The sequence below is a fragment of the Phocoena phocoena genome, chromosome 5, assembly GCF_963924675.1.
Source record: "Phocoena phocoena chromosome 5, mPhoPho1.1, whole genome shotgun sequence".
Classification (NCBI taxonomy): Eukaryota; Metazoa; Chordata; class Mammalia; order Artiodactyla; family Phocoenidae; genus Phocoena; species Phocoena phocoena.
The window spans coordinates 109,231,849-109,250,551 of record NC_089223.1 but is presented as its reverse complement, the minus strand read 5'-3'; the positions used below and the strand labels follow the sequence as shown (position 1 = coordinate 109,250,551).

The window sequence follows — 18,703 nt, the reverse complement described above, 5'->3', positions numbered from 1 at the left end:
GCAGAAGACCTGAATGGACTTCTTTTCCAAAGAAGACAAACAAATGGCCAACAGGCACATGAAAAGATGTTCAACATCACTAATCATCAGAGAAATGAAAATCAAAACCACAAGGAGCTATCATCTCACGCCTGTCAGAATGGCTATCATCAAAAAGATAACAAATAATAAATGTTGGCAAGGATATGGAAAAAGGGAAACCCTAGTACACTGCTGGTGGGAATGTAAATTGGTACGGCCATTATGGAAAACAGTGTGGAGGGTCTTCATAAAATTAGAAATAGAACTATCACATGACCCAGCAATTCCAATCCTGGGTATAAATCAGAAGAAAATGAAAACACTAATTCGAAAACATACGCACTCCAATGTTCATGCAGCATTATTTACAATTGCCAAGATATGGAAGCAAACTAAGAGTCCATCAACAGATGAATGGATAAAGAAGATTTGGCATATATATATACACAATGGAATATTACTCAGCCATAAAAAAAGAATGAAAAATTTCACTTGCAACAGATGGATGGACCTGGAGGGTATTATGCTTAGTGAAGTTATGTCAGACAGAGAATAACAAATACTGTACTTTTTCACTTATATGTGAAATCTAAAAAATAAAACAAACAAATGAATATAACAAAACTGAAACAGACTTGCAGATACAGAGAACAAACTAGTGGTTATCAGTGGGGAGAGGGGTTGGGAGAGGGGCAAGATAAGGAAAGGGGATTAAGAGGTATAAACTAGTAGGTCTAAAATAAGATACACGAACTCTCCTGGTGGTGCAGTGGCTAAGAATCCACCTGTCAATGCACGGGACACAGGTTCGAGCCCTGGTCCAGGAAGATCCCACATGCCGTGGAGCAACTAAGCCCGTGCGCCACAACTACTGAGCCTGCCCTCTAGAGCCCGTGAGCCACAGCTACTGAGCCCATGTGCTACAACTACTGAAGCCCGCACACCCTAGAGCCCACATGCTGCAACTACTGAAGCCCACTCGCCTAGAGCCCGTGCTCCGCAACAAGAGAAGCCACCGCAATGAGAAGCCCATGCACTGCAACGAAGAGTAGTCCCCGCTCTCCACAACTAGAGAAAGTCCGCAAGCAGCAACGAAGACCCAACACAGCCAAAAGTAAAATATAAATAAATTATTTAAAAAATAAAACAAGATACAAAGATGTAAACTACAGAACAGGGAATACATTTTATTATTCCCAATATTTTATAATTACTTTAAATGGAGTATAATCTATAAAAATATCAAATCACTATGTTGTAAGCCTGAAACTAATATAAGACTGTAAATCAACTATACCTCAATTTTAGAAAAAAAGCAGTCTATGCATTGGTGGACAGGCAGAATATACCTAGTTTCTTAAACTAAGCTGAACTCTGCCCTCCTATTCTGCCCAACCTTAGGGGTAATTTCCTTGCTCTGAAGCAACCCAGAATGACAAAGCGTTCACATAATACCTTCTCAGATGTTTGAAAACAGATTTTGCTTCTTCTTTGCCTTCTTTTTCACCAGATTAAAAATATCCACTCCCTGAAATCGTCTCTGATATAAATCCTCAACATCTTAACCGCCTTCTGGATGCACTTCCCTCCCACCAGCTTGTCAGTGTCCCTTCTAAAGCACTGCCCCAGTAACAAAACATAAGGCCCCGATGCAGCCTGACAAGCCTGGTGCAATGTAACGAGACTATCGCTCCCGGTGATTAAGACTCTGCACCTCCCTTCAATCAGTTAGGAGCCAAACTAGAGTTCTGGAAATTCAACATTCAGAGGTGGCTTGTGGGTAAACTGAAACTCCCAGATCCCCTGCACACAACTAACTACCAAGCAGGATTTACTCATCCTATACTTTTTTCCTCCATCAAGAGAGACTCTGCCTTCTTCTAGCACTGCTAAATTGTTTTTTCCCCCTACTATTCTTAAAGCAATAGCCCAGATTAATCTGCTGCAGTATGGAATGAGAATAAGAAGCCTCCAGTAAAAGATAATTCCATACGACCTAGAATGATCTTTTATGTTTGGATACTGCCAGGCCAGGCCCAGGCCCAGTTCAAAATATTGTAGTATGTTCATTTTGGTGATAATATTTCCAATTATATGTATTTATATATATATTATATATATTACATAATATTATATATACACACACACACAGCCCTTTGGACAACTCTTTCATTGAAGCCTCATTTAATGTTTCATAGACAATATAGTGTCCAAGTTAAAGAAATACACAGGAACCTGTAACAATCTAGCCATTTCATTATATAAAACAATAACTATGAAGTACATGAAAAGCAATGAGAAAAGAAAACATTTCTAATATTCCAAAGTTACACGTTTAAGACTGATCAATAGTGATATCCAAGCCTGACAAATTAAAATTAAAAAGCCTGTGATTAAAAAGATGTGATTAAGTAAATAATGTGGTGAGGAGACAATATACAAGGTCCTACTAATAAATCTCTTTCTGAATATGCCCTGAACTATAGATTAGTCTCACTATTATGTTATATACTAAGATACATTTTATTCGAAGATCAGCATCTTTCAACCACCCTAAGCATCTACTTAAGATTTCCCTTTTTTTAGACCATATTTATAACAGGCTAGCCTACGAAATGCCACTAAATTCATATACTGGATATGCACAATCTTTTATAACTTTCACTATTGCTCCTTTATCTACTAATCACCACAATTCCTCTAAAGGAAGTCCTTCCCTAAGACTATACTGTCAGCATCTTCTCTCAAGTATACTTCTTTTCCTCCTTATCAGGTGTCATTGCACAAACTTGAATTCTGGCTTCAAATCCTAATTGAACCATTAGAATTTATTTCTCTCTCTTCCTTAGCTTAGAGTGTACAAGTGAGACTACACCCTTTCCTATTAAGTTACAGCCCCAAGGGCAGCTTATAATGAAGCCAACGAAGTGTCAAATGTTCCTGTTCTAACCTAAATTAAAAATGCTGAATTTCCACCATTTCCTTTTTCAGTTTTCCAGGGAGAAATAGTTTCCCCGTAAATATCTACTGCTGAAGAACACATACAAACGAAGCACAGTAGAGCCTTGAAAATTCAGTGCTCACAGAAAGCAAAACTGTCCTGTTTCTAGTCAAGGGGAATGCAGAACATCTAAATGTCCACTAAAATCCTATCTCCCTTCTTCCATGGTTACCAAGTGTTCACTGGAATGTGGCTCCCAGCCAGCACTGTATCTCTCAGCCCCCTTGCAGCTCAATATGGCCATCTGACCCGTTCAATGAAACATTCAATGCAACATGAACATAAGCGTTATGCGACATCTCCAGGCCAAGTCTAAAAAACCCTTCCAGGCTCTTTTGAGTTTGGAAGCCACGTACTGAAGACGACAGAGGAACTGGTCAGCTTAGGGTCCCTGAATGACTGTGGTGCAGACCTACTGCTGACCTAAACAACTACCTCAGAACCACTTCCTGAGAGAGCGAAAATTGACTTAAAGAATACAGAAGTTCAAGTACTGTTGAGTCTTTTGTTTCAGCAGCACAGCTTATGCTAATCAACAGAGATAATAGAAAATTCATTTAAAAAAAAAAGGTTTGGGGAAAGGAAATGGAGGAAAACCATACATAATGACTGTAACCTCTAATGTTGGGTTCACATGAAAGACAAATGGTGCCCGTGGTTAAATAATTCCAAAGAGAAATAACCTACTGGAATAAATGGCTGGGCCAACGCACGGCCTCTTGATGATTACTCGGCCAAGTCTTCACCTCTTCACCCATCACATCACCTCTCCCACAGGAATGAGAACTCACCACAGGACTCTGCCCCTTCCCGATTTCAGACAGCAGCTCATTATCTCAGTCCCAGCCGTCCATCCTCTTCCTTCTCTCACGTGCCAGGCGCTGTGGCCTCATGGTTAGACGTAAGCCTAATAGTGGAGAACTGCTGGAATTCCTACACGTCTTCACGTTCTTCCTCTTGTTTGTCCAGTGTACCAGTTCCTGTTATTTCAGCTCCATGTACAGCGACCATGACTTCATGACTGGTCCTTATCAATGTACTCACTTGCCTCATCCCACTATACATACACTGAAGTACTAAATCCAGATTCATCTTCTAAAATAACATTTCTATGACTACTGCCAAAATCTTGGTATAGAGTCTACAGATCAGGGGCTGGCAAACTACAGCTGGCAAATGGGCTGGATCTGGTCCGTTGCCATTTTTGTAAATAAAGTCTATTGGAACACAGCCATGCCCTGCATGGCAGCTTTTGCACTGCAATGGCAATACTGCGGAGTTGTGACAGCTCATAGGCTGCAAAGCCTAAAATGTTTACCATCTGGACCTTTATAGGAAACGCTTACCAACACCTGGTATAGACCAACATCATTTCTCAGAAAGACAATGGCAGCTATCTTCTTATACCTCATTCGTTTAGCACCACTACTAAGCACCTGTACTAGCAGAATAAGAAAAACCAAGATATATAAATATATATATATGGCTCCAAAAATTTTAAAGATATGGTACTTACTCTTCAGCAATTACTAGTGTACAGAGAAAAAGAATATTCATGGGGGAGCAGGCATGCTGGTAAGATACAGACACAAGAAGCCCTGATATAAGGGAGTGTACAAGTACCAAACGAGAAGTAAAATGAGTCAACTAGGCAGACACAGGAAGGAAAGATGGGAAAAAAAAAATGGGCAGAGGGCCTGAGTATACATTTTTCCAAAGAAGATACACAAATGTCAATATGTACAGGAAAAGGTGCTCAACATCACTAATCATCAGAGAAATGAAAATCAAAACCACAATGAAGTATCTCCTCATACCTGTTAGAGTGGCTCCATTCAAAAAGACAAGAAATGACAAGTGATGGTGAGGAGGTAGGGAAAAGGGAACCCTCCTGCACTGTTGGTGGGACTGTAAATTGGTGCAGCCACTATGGAGAACAGTATGGAGGTTCCTCAAACAATTAAAAATAGAACTATCATATGATCCAGCAATTCCATTTCTGGGAAGTGGAAATGAAAACACTAACTGGAAAAGATATCTGCACGCCCATGTTCACTGCAGCATCATTTATAATAGCTAAAACATGAAGACAACCTTAGTGTCCATCAGTGGATGAATGGAGAGAGAAAATATGGTGTACATATACACAATGGAATATTACTCAGCCATAAAAAGAAGGAAATCCTGCTACTTGAGGGGTGGGTGAAATGGATGAAGGAGGTCAAAAGGTACAAACTTGTAGTTATAAAATAAATAAGTCCTGGGGATGTAATACACAGCATGGGGACTATAGTTAATAATACTGCACTGTATATTTGAAAGTTGCTAAGAGTAAATCCTAAAAATTCTTATCACATGAAAAGAAATTGTAACTATGTATGGTGATGGATGTTAACTGGACTTATTGTGATGACCTTTTCATAACACATACAAGTATCAAATTATTATACTATACACCTAAAACTAATGTAATGTTATATGTCAATTCTATCTCAATTTCAAAAAAAAAAGGAGGAAAGATGATTTCCATCTAGTAATCAAGACAGGTTTTATTTATGAAAATGGTGAAGCCAAGGTCAGACTTTTAACCAGGAATAGAACATGGGCATGGCAGGTGGAGACAGCAGAAGGCAAACTGTTATTTATGCTCTATAAAACATATTCCATCCACGAATTGGTTGTTTTTCAACTTCAGGTTTCAACCATCAGCAACCATGCTTTGGGCTTTTGTAGTACTGCTTTCTGTGAGCCTCCAATAGCATCGGTCTCATAATGCCTCTGGCTTTTCTCCTTTTTTTTCTTTTCCTGCTCTTCTGCTTTAATCCTTCCATTCAGAGACTTCTGGTTGGGCTGCTCTTCCACTGGACAAGATAAGGCACAAGCTAAGCTGCTGTAACAAAGAGACCTAGAAGCACGTGGGACTCAAGAGAGATGTTTGTTTTTCTGGTAGGCAGGCAGTTGAGGGTAAGAGGACATTAATGCCATCCAGGGATGCAGGTGCCTTCTATCTAGTTGTCCCACCATCAGCTAGAGGGTTATGGCCCTGGCATCAGGGTCCAGGCTGGCTCACCCCTTCCACATCTACATTGCAGCCCACAGGAGACAGTAAAAGGTAGAAGAGAGAAATCAGTTTCCTAATTAAGGATGTGAACAGAAATTACACTTCTATGTCACATGAGATATCCAGAACTTGGTCACACGCTAGCTGCAAAGAAGGCAGAAGAACGTAGTATCTAGGAATGGTCCAATACACTAGAGCTGGAGCGGCAAGATTAGTTACACCTGAGGAAATAGGCTCGGAAGTAAGAGGATCGCTTGTGTTTTTCAACATAATCCATCCCCAATCTAATTTTTTAATGCAGTGCTCTCCAAACTGTATCCTGTAGACCACTCTCCTGGGAGAAGTTACTAGGAATGCTGTGGAGTAACAGAGATCTGTGATCAACCTCCTTCCTGCTCCCAGATCGTCCCAATGCCCATTAGCAAAGGTACGTAGTGAAGGAACACATCTAACTTGGTATGGCTTAACCCAGAATTCTTCAAACTTATAAGAAGAGGGAATTTGCTTTTCTGAAACATCTATTAACATCCTAGGAATCAATGTCCTACAGGATATCAGTTTGTGATACAGAGTTTAATTTAATAAACATAATTCCTATAAGGTTTGAATATGGTGTCTAAAGCTCTAATACAAGTCAAATCAAGGACCATACTTCCCAGAGAATACTTCCTGCTGCCCCATCAGGGTGCTTACTAGACCCCCAACTCCTTTCCGATTCCACCCTCTGTGCTTATGCCCATTCTTCCTACTCCAAATATGTCTGCTAAACCCTTCCTTACCCTGCTCTCAGAGCTTAGTCGAAATCCTACCTCTTTTCATCTCTTCAATTTCTAATGATGTTTCTTCTCTGAATTCTTTTAGTATTTGTCTCTGATGTTTGACTCTCATGAGCCAGCCGGTGAATGAACACGTATGTATCTCTTTCACGTGTCTCGTCTTCCCCATAACTTTTAAGGATCTTCTCTGCAAGCTTTCAGATCTAGCATGAAGCACCACAACTCCTCCACTGAGATCTCAGGGCTGAGATAAGAGTCGAAACCCACTTTAGACACACGGGAAACATGAGCAATTAAAATGCGACAGACCAGGGCTTGGCTCTGAAAGACCAAGAGCATAAGAAGTGGCACCTACATCTCAGAGTAGACGAACCTAACACCAGGATGGGGGAAATAGAAGCCAAACTTTCAGCTAAAACATTCTGAGGACTCAAGCCAGAACCAGCTCTTAGAGCTCGTGAGGGTGGCGGCAGCACAAGCTCAGGTAGCAGCTGGAAGCTCCACTGCCATCCTGTTTACCCCCTCTGTCCCCAAAGTCTAGAAATGCTGGGACAGTAGCATGAATATTCGGGATTTATCAAAAGTCCCTATTCAAAGACCTCAGATTCTAGGCTGTACAGCAAAAGAGATGAATGGCAACCACTATACAGGTTTACCGATCCAATATTTGAACATTCAACAGTATTCAACATATTCTGCTATGTACCCTGAAGGCACTCCCTTAACCAGCCACCAAGTTCTGCAAGGCCAATGGATGATAATCTTACTCATGGCAATTCCATGCTCTAGAGGAATATGCCCCGCTTCTGCAGTGGTAACGGGGGCCTTGTAATAGGTAAAGGTCTGCATGTTTCTTAATGTCAAAAATTATATTCCTTTTTTTTTGGGGGGGGGGCGGTTTCCAAAAGGTTAATTTTATATTTTGCCCAGGAAAATATAAAATTGTATCTTACAAATAAAAATTTTTATAATTGATTTTAAAATTACCATTCTAGCTCGTGCACTACAACTGCTGAGCCTGTGCTCTGGTGCCCGCGAGCCACAACTACTGAGCTCACGGGCCACAACTACTGAAGCCCGCGCGCCTAGAGCCCGTGCTCCACAACAAGAGAAGCCACCGCAGTGAGAAGCCCGTGCACTGCAACGAAGAGTAGCCCCCGCTCGCTGCAACTGGAGAAGGCCTGCTCGCAGCGACAAAGACCCAATGCAGCCATAAATAAATAAATTAAATTAAATTACCATTCTAAATTATTTAAGTTTTCATGACTGAGCTTTTAGTACCAATGATCTAACACTCTGAGAATCCCATTTAGGAAAGTCCTCAGTGGAGAAAAGCGCTGCCTTCCCCACATATAAACAATCATCCTAAATCACCACCACACTTTCAGAACAGCCAAGAAAACACTTACACGCCAGGTTGTCCTTACAGAATTTATGTTTCACTAAACTATGTTGATTATGTCCTTTAAAAACCCTGATGTGAAAGCATATCTACAACAAAACAATTAACCAAATATAATTGAAGGCTGCTTTCTTTCACTAGAAAATACAACACATACAAAGATTACTTTGATTAACTTTAAAAAATCTTCAATATTCAAGCCTCATATCACAAAAGGTGGATAATAATGATTTAGGTGCCCCCCCCCCCCCGGCTAGAGTCAGTGGGGAAGAGGAAATTGAGAAGTTCAGACCTGAAGAGAATACACCCTTAAGGAGTCTATATGATATTGAGTTCTTTATCATCTATCCCTTCATTCCTCTACCCAACAAGCATTCATTATGCACCTACTGTGACGGGGCAGAAGCCATCAGAGATAAGGAGAAATCTGGGATTGACATGTGTACACTGCTATAGTTAAAATAGATAACCAACAAGGACCTACTGTAGAGCACAGGGAACTCTGCTCAATATTCTGTAATAACCTAAATGGGAAAAGAATTTGAAAAAGAATAGATACATGTATATGCATAACTGAATCACTTTGCTGTACACCTGAGACTAACACAACATTGTTAATCAACTATACGCCAATATAAAATAAAAATTAAAAAACAAAAAACCAAAGGGCTGAGAGAATCCAGGTGGGAAAATCATATGAACCCAACTAACTACAATACGGGGTAAGATGAAGTACTGCAGTTACCGTGGGAGTGAAAATTAATTCTGCCGGCAGACACCTGCAGAAACCACATAAAAACTGGGGTGAGGTGGGGGTGGGTAGGTATTGGAACTCAGCCTTGGGGGATGAGAATTCAGGAAGGTGAAGAGGGAGGGTGATGGGGGCGGGGGCAACGCTGCCCAGGGAACATCATAAAGGCCACCAGGGACAAGCCACAAGGAGAGGTATTAGTCCATCGTGGCCAGATGTAGGCCTCACAGGGCATGGGGTAGCAGGTGGGACTGGAGGGATGAAGCCACACGATTTCTGGATCAACTGTTGCTTATGTTTTACAGTTGGCTTACCTTGGTTTGGCTAATAACCCACAAAAGCGTATTTACAAGGTCAAAAGAAACCATACTTTCTCCTGAAAAACAAAAATTGCTTCACGATGCGTTATCTGAAACATTCCCAAAGCAGAGTTGCAGAAATGAGTTATCGGACTATAAAATGTCACAACATATATCCTCTAGCAAGGGCTTCGACAGCCAATGCTATGCTGATCTGTTTGCACACATTTTCTAAAAAAAATGTTTTTTCAGGTTTATGGCCACATTACTGTCAGTCTCTCTAATAAAAATGCACACCTGTATTCCAGTTGCATGACTGGCGGAAAAAGCAGTTATTCATCAACAGCTTTTAAAATCCCCTCTTCAAACAGCCCACTCCCCTACTAGGGAAACTCATCTACCAAAACAGAATATTTAACAAAAGAGACAGCCACACGTGAACACACACACACACACACCAACACACATGGTCAGAAAAACAACAAGAATTCATCAAGAAGAATGATAACTTCTTTCCTCCAAACAGGTTCAGGGCATTTATTATTTATTGTTATGCCTAAGAGGTTGAAAATAAGCAAATCCATCTTTTGGTCCCAGAAATGAGATTTGAGCAATGCATTCATTATAAAAACACTCCTACGACAAAATAATTGAGAGTTCCCAGTGGAGTTAAATATTTTAGGATTACCACCTGTGTCAACAGCACTTTTATAAACCAAACCGCCTACTCAACCTGGTAAATACCGTAAGACCCGCAGACAGAACCCAAATTCATGGTGTGACCCTTGTCAATCTTGAAGACTTTTTCCTCCCTTAGGTCTGCCACAATAAAACCTGTGTACCTGTCAGTTTCTTAATATGAGGTTCAATGTTTTATGTTACTTCTTGTTTCTGCTCACAGGCTATAAAAATTTCAACTCTAGCTCCATCTCTCGCCTCTCTTTTCACTGCTCCCTATTTCTGGCCCTCAAATCAGAGATCTTCTCTTCAATGGACTTTGTTGATAGCGCAGATTTCACGTATCATTTCTCACCAGTATTGTGAATCCTACACTGAGCTCCAATTATCCTCAAAAGAGCTGCCAAACAAAAGCCTGGACTGCATGCTCTCCGTTCCCGCAAACTAAGGTTAAAATGATGTAAAATCAAATGACATCATTTATGAGTTAATTTACATAGGAAACTCAGAATTAAGAGATTTAACAGGACTTAGTAGTTGACCCAAACTCGATTTTTACCCAGGTGAGGAAAGTGGAGGTGGCAAGGAAATAGGAAGATTTAGAACAGGTGAGGGTGGTAAGAAGAAAAAAGGTGAGGGGAGAGTAACCACCACCTTTAAGAGACAACAGTATTTGTCAATTAAATCTCAATTGAAACAAAAGGAGAACCATAGCATCAAAAGTAGATTCTTGGAGCAACTCAGTTCAGTGCAGTCAGTAGGTGTGGAACACTTTCTGTGAGTGAAGCACCAAGCAGGCTTCTGCCATTAACTACGTAGAACATATTTGTTCAAACACCAAAGAGCTGACTTTTGAAATCTAATAAAATCTTATTTATGCACCACTTTTTTCCCATTAAAAGAGATCACAGAAAAATGAGTGAGGATATGAATGGAGGGAAAAATGAAGGCAGAGAGGATGAAACCATAAGTATGGTAAATACATAAAAGGCATGTCACAAGGTCTCAAACATTTGTTAGAAGGTGGGTTGAAAATCTGACCGTAAGCTTTCTGGCAGCCAGTGCGTAGAGAGAACACCCATGGCTGTATACCTCACTCCATAATAAACCCCAAATCAGTTCAGGAGAAACCCAATTCTAAGACTAAGACTAGACAGCAGTTTCTTTCATGGGTCCTCGTAAAGAGTACCACTTAACTGACTACCAGGTTTCGTAGGCCTGTTTCTTAAAAGGTATGCCAATGAGGAAAGTTTAGTAAAACATTTGGGTGAGGGATCCCATACCACGCAGTCTAAATACCTAGCTCAGAGAACAGAGCTGGTATTTGTTTTAAAAACCAGGAAAATTAATACTGTGGTAAGTTAAATGGGATCAAAAATTAGATACTTCTAGAATATAGCTAAGATAATGCTATTTTATTATCTATTGGTTTATAGCCTGTACGTTAGGCCAAGATGTCTACTCTATAATGGCTTTAGGGTTCTAATGCTAGATTCTCTTGAATAAGCAACAAGTCACAGTTGAAATCAATGGAATGACAGAATTAAGTATTAGAGCAAGACAATTCTTAATTCCTAAGAGAATACTATCATGCCATGCTCACCCCATGTCAAATTCCAATTTCTTTTTAAAGGGGAAAGTTATTACAATCATTAGTTAAAACTGCCACTTTACTGGCTGCCTAAGATCATAAAAGAGGATTTTCAACCATTAAGACAAACATTCTGACACGGTAAAATAACAAAATGGCAATTTTAGAGATGGAAAGGGCTTTTGAGACCACTTAGACAAACCTTGTTTTGAAAAGGGAGTAAAACAGGCTCAAAGTAGACTGAATGACTTGGCTAAATTCAGGAGCTAAGTGGTGGCAGGGCCGGGTTAGCCCTCAGATGTCCCAGTTGCCTAATACCAACTGAATTAGCTGCTCATTTCTATTCTATGAAGTAAATACATCTGGTTTTATAAAGCTATTAGATTAACCAAATTGAGCCTCTGGTTTTCTACCGTAGTTTCATAGGGACCTCATTCAACAAATATTTATCTGCCAAGCCACAAAATGATTTCCCAGCTTAGAGCTTGCTGTAAAACAGAATACTGGTAAATTGCGATAAACAGTAAAGTAAACCAAAAATAAGCAAATGAAAAACCCAGCCCTAATACCTAAGTGCCGGGAAGGTAGTAATGTTTAACATTTAATAGACAAACCGGTCTTAAACTACTTTGAGACCAAAGCATCCATGTCTTTTCTACAATGTAAGTACAATCACCAACATACAAATCAACCACTGTCCTCAGGAGAGAGCTCTGAAACGAGGATTATAGTACACAACGCGCCAGTTACAAACACATGAGGTAGAATCATAGGAACGTGTCAAACGAGGATGACATGTTTATTAAATTCAAAAGATGAAAACAACGAAAACAACTTCTAAATTAACATTTGGTGGTGGCATTATAACATGTATATGCTTTGTTTCTATGAGTTAAAAAAAAAAAGCACACTCAATACTTAAACTTCTCTGCAAAGTACACCTGATTTTATAAAAATTTTAAACCTAGCCAATGTAGGGACCCAAATACTGCACTGGCGGCTTGAAATCACATCAGGGAGTCTCTCCAACTAAATAGCAGAAGAACCAAATTAAGGAAGGCACAATCAGGCAAGAGCTTTCTGTTTAGTGATAATTTATCAGGCACCATGATCACTCAAAGCTGTGTCCTGGAGAACAAGACAGGCCAGCAGGAGCTGTGGATTGCTGGGACAACCACTCAGCCACAGCGCTGCAAAGAAGCAGAGATGCTACGACTGGAACGTAACCGTGGACAACAGGCCATGCCTTGGCCGAAGGTAATATGGCGTGCTCTGGCTCTCTTATGCTTCAGACCAAGACTTATGCTTCAGACTTATGTCCTTTAAAAAGCAATTCTGGGCTTCCCTGGTGGCGCAGTGGTTGGGACTCCACCTGCCGATGCAGGGGACACGGGTTCGAGCCCTGGTCTGGGAAGATCCCACATGCCGCGGAGCAACTGGACCCATGAGCCACAACTACTGAGCCTGCGCATCTGGAGTCTGTGCTCCGAAACAAGAGAGGCCGCGACAGTGAGAGGCCCGTGCACCGCGATGAAGAGTGGCCCCCGCTCGCCGCAACTAGAGAAAGCCCTCGCACAGAAACGAAGACCCAACACAGCCAAAAATAATAAATAAAAAAATTTTTTAAAAAGCAATTCTGCTATACTAAACATACTCATGTTGACAAACTTTTTTTCTACCCAAAAAATCACTGGTGATTACTCACCTACCATGTGAAGCATAAAAACTGTCTATTTTTCAAAATCACTAAATGCTCCTCTAAGGCACACTCCTTTCAGAAGAGGCCAAATATAACTGGGAATGCTTACTTGAGATACTATTAATGACAAGTCCTTTCAAGCTAGGATTTTATGAGCTGTCAGGTCACATGTATCACTTCTTTTTTTCCTGCTGCTTTCAGAGGCTCTAGGGATCTGAATGTTTACAGCAAAAATGTATGGAAATAACACCTGTCTTTAGCCACAGGACTTTTCATATCAAATGGAGCAATCACAAAACAGTGAGACCTTAGAATGAAAGATGTCCCTACAACCAGTTAATTTGACTTGCAGAAAATGGTTTAGTAGCCCTAGCTAAAACTCCTAGGCAGCCAGGATATTTCTGTCAGTTTCTTTATGGTACAATTTCAAACAGCATATAAAGAAGCACACTCAAAGCTTCTCTTTATTCTTTGGGGGTCTTTAATCAGACAAGTGAAATGATGGAAACATTTCTATTTCTAAGGTTCAGCAAATTGACTTAATAGCATGGACAGTCAAGACCTAAAACAAAAATCTTCAGATTAGAAACAGTCAAACATAAGGCTTCTTAAGATGATTCCCCTATGATTAAGCCTAATAAGCTCCACTGTATCACTTTCGACCTCTTTTAAAAGAGTATCCAATTCCTGCTGGGGCATGCAATGGCACTACCCTGGATAGCATCAGGTGGGAAACATGAAGAGTTTAGAGTTGATAATCTGCGAAAGAGCAGCCAGTCTTAGGATCCATAAACATTCTACTCAAAATGTAAATAGGTTTAACAGAAAAGTGAATCAATCATTTAAGTTTATATGGTGTACAGTGAAGGGGGTTCCTTGTATTGGGTTGTCTTACTGTTTAGTATATCTTTGACTGTAAAGTGCAACATTTATAATAAAAACACAAATTTCACAAAATGAAAAAAGCCTCTCTCTTCCATTAGTCTATTAAGTCTACCCTTTTACATTTTAAGAAGTTTGCCCCTGTCCTAGTTATAAGGAACAAAATGCCCTTCCTCATTCCGTTTCTAACATTCAGGGAAGGCATTTTAAAAATGCACTTAAACATTTCTTCCACCATTCCAAACTCTGAAGCCCTGAGAGAGCTGGAGTGGGAAAAAAAGAGAAAAATTAACAGGACGTGAAAGTGACAAGATACTGAATGACATCGCTTACTTTCTGCTTTTCTTGCAAAGTGCACAACTGGAAGAAAAAATAAATCTTTTCCCGGTTAACAATCTGAAAATGATTTATGAGGGTGGGGAGGCGGTGCTGGGAACTAAAACGCAAACCACGCTCTCCGCAACCGCGCACACCTGGAAGGCTCTCATTTAAAGGCTGTCTTTCCTCATCAGGCTCAGAGTTAGGGCTCCTGGGCGCCTGTCAGGCTCCATCACAATTCCAGTTACAATCAGTACTTTCCCCCGTCTTCCTGTGTCTTTTTTAGTGCACATCCACTCTCCTCCCTCCTCCCTCCTCCCAAGCGACGGCTCTACACAGACCACAATACAACTGTGTCAGGCCAACCGTTACTCACCAACACACACTTATGATTCCCCCGACTCTCAAGTCTCGGAACAAAACGCGAATTTTTCTTCCCTCTTTGAAAGGGAGGTGCTCGCGGTTTTCAGGATGGAAATTCCACCCTCCTACGACAGTGCACACTCGGGGCACTCACTCTGCTCGCGCTACCGTTTTCTTAGCCCTTTTCGGCCATTTCGGCACCGACGATCGAGCCGACAGCAAAACGGCTCTGAAAACTTACAGAAGACCGTAGTTTGGACGCGGAGAAACTGCCTGCCGGGGTAACTGTGCTGCTCCCCGGGCCGCAGCCCCATGGTCCCCGCACCCCAACTTAACCGAGGTGATGCGCCGACGCACGTCCTTTCCTTCCTGGCCTTTCCTTCCCTCGGCCCCTGGGGGTGACCCCGACTTTGGACCCCGGGGCCCACTTCCGCGGCCCGGGCGACCACCTGTCGGGGTCCTCCCGCGCGCGAAACCGGGGAGCCAGCAAAACGCAGTGAACGTCCCGGCCGCCGGGCTTTCGCTCCCGCGGAAGTTGCCCCACGCAAACTTTTCCAGCCGCCTCCCCCCAGCTTCCCCCCACCGCCGGGCTCGGGCTTAACCTGGGGCATCGGTGGTCGCGGATGCGTTCGGCCATGGGTTCCTGGGGTCTGCAGCAGACGCGCGCGCCAGGGCCAGGGCCAGGGGCCCCTCCGAAGCATCATTCCGCCCGGCGCGGCGCTCCCACCCCAGTCAGCGGGCCATCCTCCGAGCGGGACGACTGGGAGAGGGCGTTCCCGGTGAGCGCAGCCTCGCCTGGCCCCCGCCTCCCAGCGCAGCGCAGCGCGGGGCGGGCTAAAGGGAGGGTGTGTCACTCTTCTCTCCTCGTCTTCGCACGCAACTGGGCGCCAGACTGTTTTCTTTCCTCCGACCAAAATTTTAAAACGGAAGGGGGAGAGAAAGAGAGCGCGGGGGAACCGCCCTTCGCATCTCGGGTTTCCAGGGGCAGCGCGGACGCTGGGACGGCCTCGCTTCTTCCAGCGGAAGCCCCTTCTGAAATGAACGAGAGCGAGCGGGCCCCTCGCACCTTGCGGGCTGTTGATTTCAAAACTCGTAATTCTGGGTACTCAGTGCCCTTGGGGCCGTCTGCTGCCTTCCACCCCGCCAGCAGGGAGGCGCGGGCCTGAGTGGCCATCTGGAGAGAGGCAGGGTCTCTCTGAAAGTTTCCCTCCTGGACTGAGAGGAAAGGAGGGAGAGAAGCAGGTCCACCAAGGCGCCACCTCTCAGTTGGCTCAGTGCGGGCTGCGGGCTGCGCTGCTCATTGTTGAGCGCTGTGACGGTCACCCCAGACCTACTTCTGCCAGACGTTTGCGGTGACCCACCCAGAGCTCTTTGGGACGATCTCTCCCACAGTCGAATTGGCTTCTCCTTTGCAGCACGTTTTTAACTAAAGGAGCTAAGGAACAGGAACTGTCTTCTCGACAGCTGGGAAATCTAATGTTTTGTCTTGGAGACTTTTTGTTTGTGAAAACAAACACAAACCATTTAAGAGCAACCTAGTCCAACTTTCAAATAGCTTACTTACAACAGAGTTGCTAGATAAAATACAGAATGCCCAGTTAAATTTGATTTTCATATAAACAAAAAATAATATTTTTTAGCATAAGTATGTCCCAAATATTGCAGGGGTCACACTTATACTTTTCTATGAAATATTTGGGATATACTTATACTAAATTATTTATTATCTGTAATTAAATTTAGCTGGGCATCCCATATTGTTATTTGCTAAATCTGCAAGAGGCTTGAGTTAATGAGTCAAAGCTAGCAAACAGTGCAACAAGTGGCAAATCTCACCTGATGACGATCTCCTTTCTTTATTGTGTTTTTTTTTTTTTTTTTTTTTTTTTTTGTGGTACACGGGCCTCTCACTGCTGTGGCCTCTTCCGTTAAGGAGCACAGGCTTAGGACGCTCAGGCCCAGCGGGCATGGCTCACGGGCCCAGCTGCTCCGGGGCACGTGGGATCTTCCCGGTCCAGGGCACGAACCCGTGTCCCCTGCATCGGCAGGCGGATTCTCAACCACTGCACCACCAGGGAAGCCCCTCCTTTCTTTATTGAAAAAAAGATGTAAGTTTCTATGATAGCAAAACCTCTGTCACCACTTAAGGCTGATTCATATGTGTTAATGAGCATCTGTGTTTCAAAATACCGTTGCCCTGCACAGATAGTGACGCATTAAACATTAAGTCCACATGGGAAGTAATTTACCTTACCCGAGTCCTTTCCTTCTATCTGCTAGTGCTCCAAATGAAAGAGATTTGTCTACCGTGAATAAAGCTGCAATAAACATGGGGATGCAGGTATCTTTTTGAGATACTTATTTCATTTCTTTTGGATACATATCTAGTAGTAGGATTGCCGGATCTATATGGTAGTTCTCTTTTAATTTTTTGAGGAACCATTATACTGCTTTCCATAATGGCTGCACCAATTTACATTCCCACCAACAGTGTACAAGAGTTCCCTTTTCTCCTGTAGCCATAATATGGAAACAACCCAAGTGTCCATCAAAGGATGAATGGACAAAGAAAATGATATATAGATGTTGTTTATATATATAATGGGATATTATTCACCGATAAAATAGAAGGAAATCCTGCCATTTTGACGATATAGATAAACCTGAAGGACATTATGCTAAGTGAAATAAGTCAGAAAGAGAAATACTATATGATCTCTCTTATATGTGGGTGCTAAAAAAGTCAAATCCATAGAACCAGAGAGTAGAACAGTGGTTTCCAGGGGCAGGAAGGTGGGGAAAATGGGGAGATGCTGGTCAAAAAGTACAAACTTTCAGTTATAAGATGAATCAGTTCTAACAGCCTAATGTACAGCATGGTGGCTATAGTTAATAGTACTGTATTATACACTTGAAATTTGCCAAGAGAGTAGATCTTAACTGGACTAACCACACCGAAAAAAAAAAAGGTAACTCTGTGAGGTGATAGATGTGTTTATCAACTTGATTGTGTTCATTCACGATGTATACATATGTCAAACCATCGCATTGTACATTTCAATATATACACTTTTTATTTGTCAGTTAATTATACCTCAATAGAGCTGGGAGGGGGTCGAAGAAAGAAGTTTTATTTGGAGAGAAATGGAGAAGAGGAGGAGAAAATGTCCATTTTGAGCACAGAATCTGCTGCTATATCACTCTAATACTCTTTTTCCAACAGGGTTTTTGGGGGCTACATTCCCTTCAATTGCCTTTTCATAGGACAACAATTTTGTAATACTTTCTATGGAGAGAATAGAAAAGATTAATGTCTTCTCTCTAGCATGCTGATTTGTTTTTACATATCACTGAGAGTTTAGAAAAGTGTTTTTAAGCGTTAAAACTCACTATTGGTAATGTCATGTTAATTCTTATGGTTGTTCTTAAATTGGCAAAAGTTCTATCAAGTGTTTTTCATACCTGAGCTGTAACATTTGGAAGAACAGTCCACAAGTAGCTTCTGAGTCATTCATTCCAAGCATCATTTCTTTTTTGTTGTTTTTTGGGGGGGTTGTTTTTGTTTTTGTGTGTTATTTTTGTTTGCTTTTTGGGCATCATTTCTTTTTACTAGCCACACACTCTGGTCACTTGGCACTGCAGGGCACATTCATACTGCATTGCAATCTCTGGTCCTGCACTTTTGTCACAGCAGTAAGTGAGAGGAGTATTCTTGGAAGTCATTCCTACATGGGCATAGTTAACAATACTTAATAATACATGGAAATCACTGTGAGCCACATACAATTATCCCACTAAACCCGAAATAAATGTATCTCCAACTCAACTTACTTTTTGTTGGATCTTGAAAATGGCCATGGC

The 18,703-nt window shown here is 41.9% G+C and overlaps 1 protein-coding gene across 1 annotated transcript in view; it reads right to left on the bottom strand.

The window, feature by feature from the left end:
* The window catches only part of MCUB (mitochondrial calcium uniporter dominant negative subunit beta), a 90,894-nt gene extending 75,219 nt beyond the window's left edge, over positions 1–15,675 (bottom strand). Inside the window, exon 1 of the mRNA XM_065878146.1 lies at positions 15,445–15,675. Coding sequence (XP_065734218.1) covers positions 15,445–15,546 — 102 coding nt within the window. The 5' untranslated portion in view covers positions 15,547–15,675. The remainder of the gene's footprint in view (positions 1–15,444) is intronic.
* Positions 15,676–18,703: the final 3,028 nt, after the last annotated feature.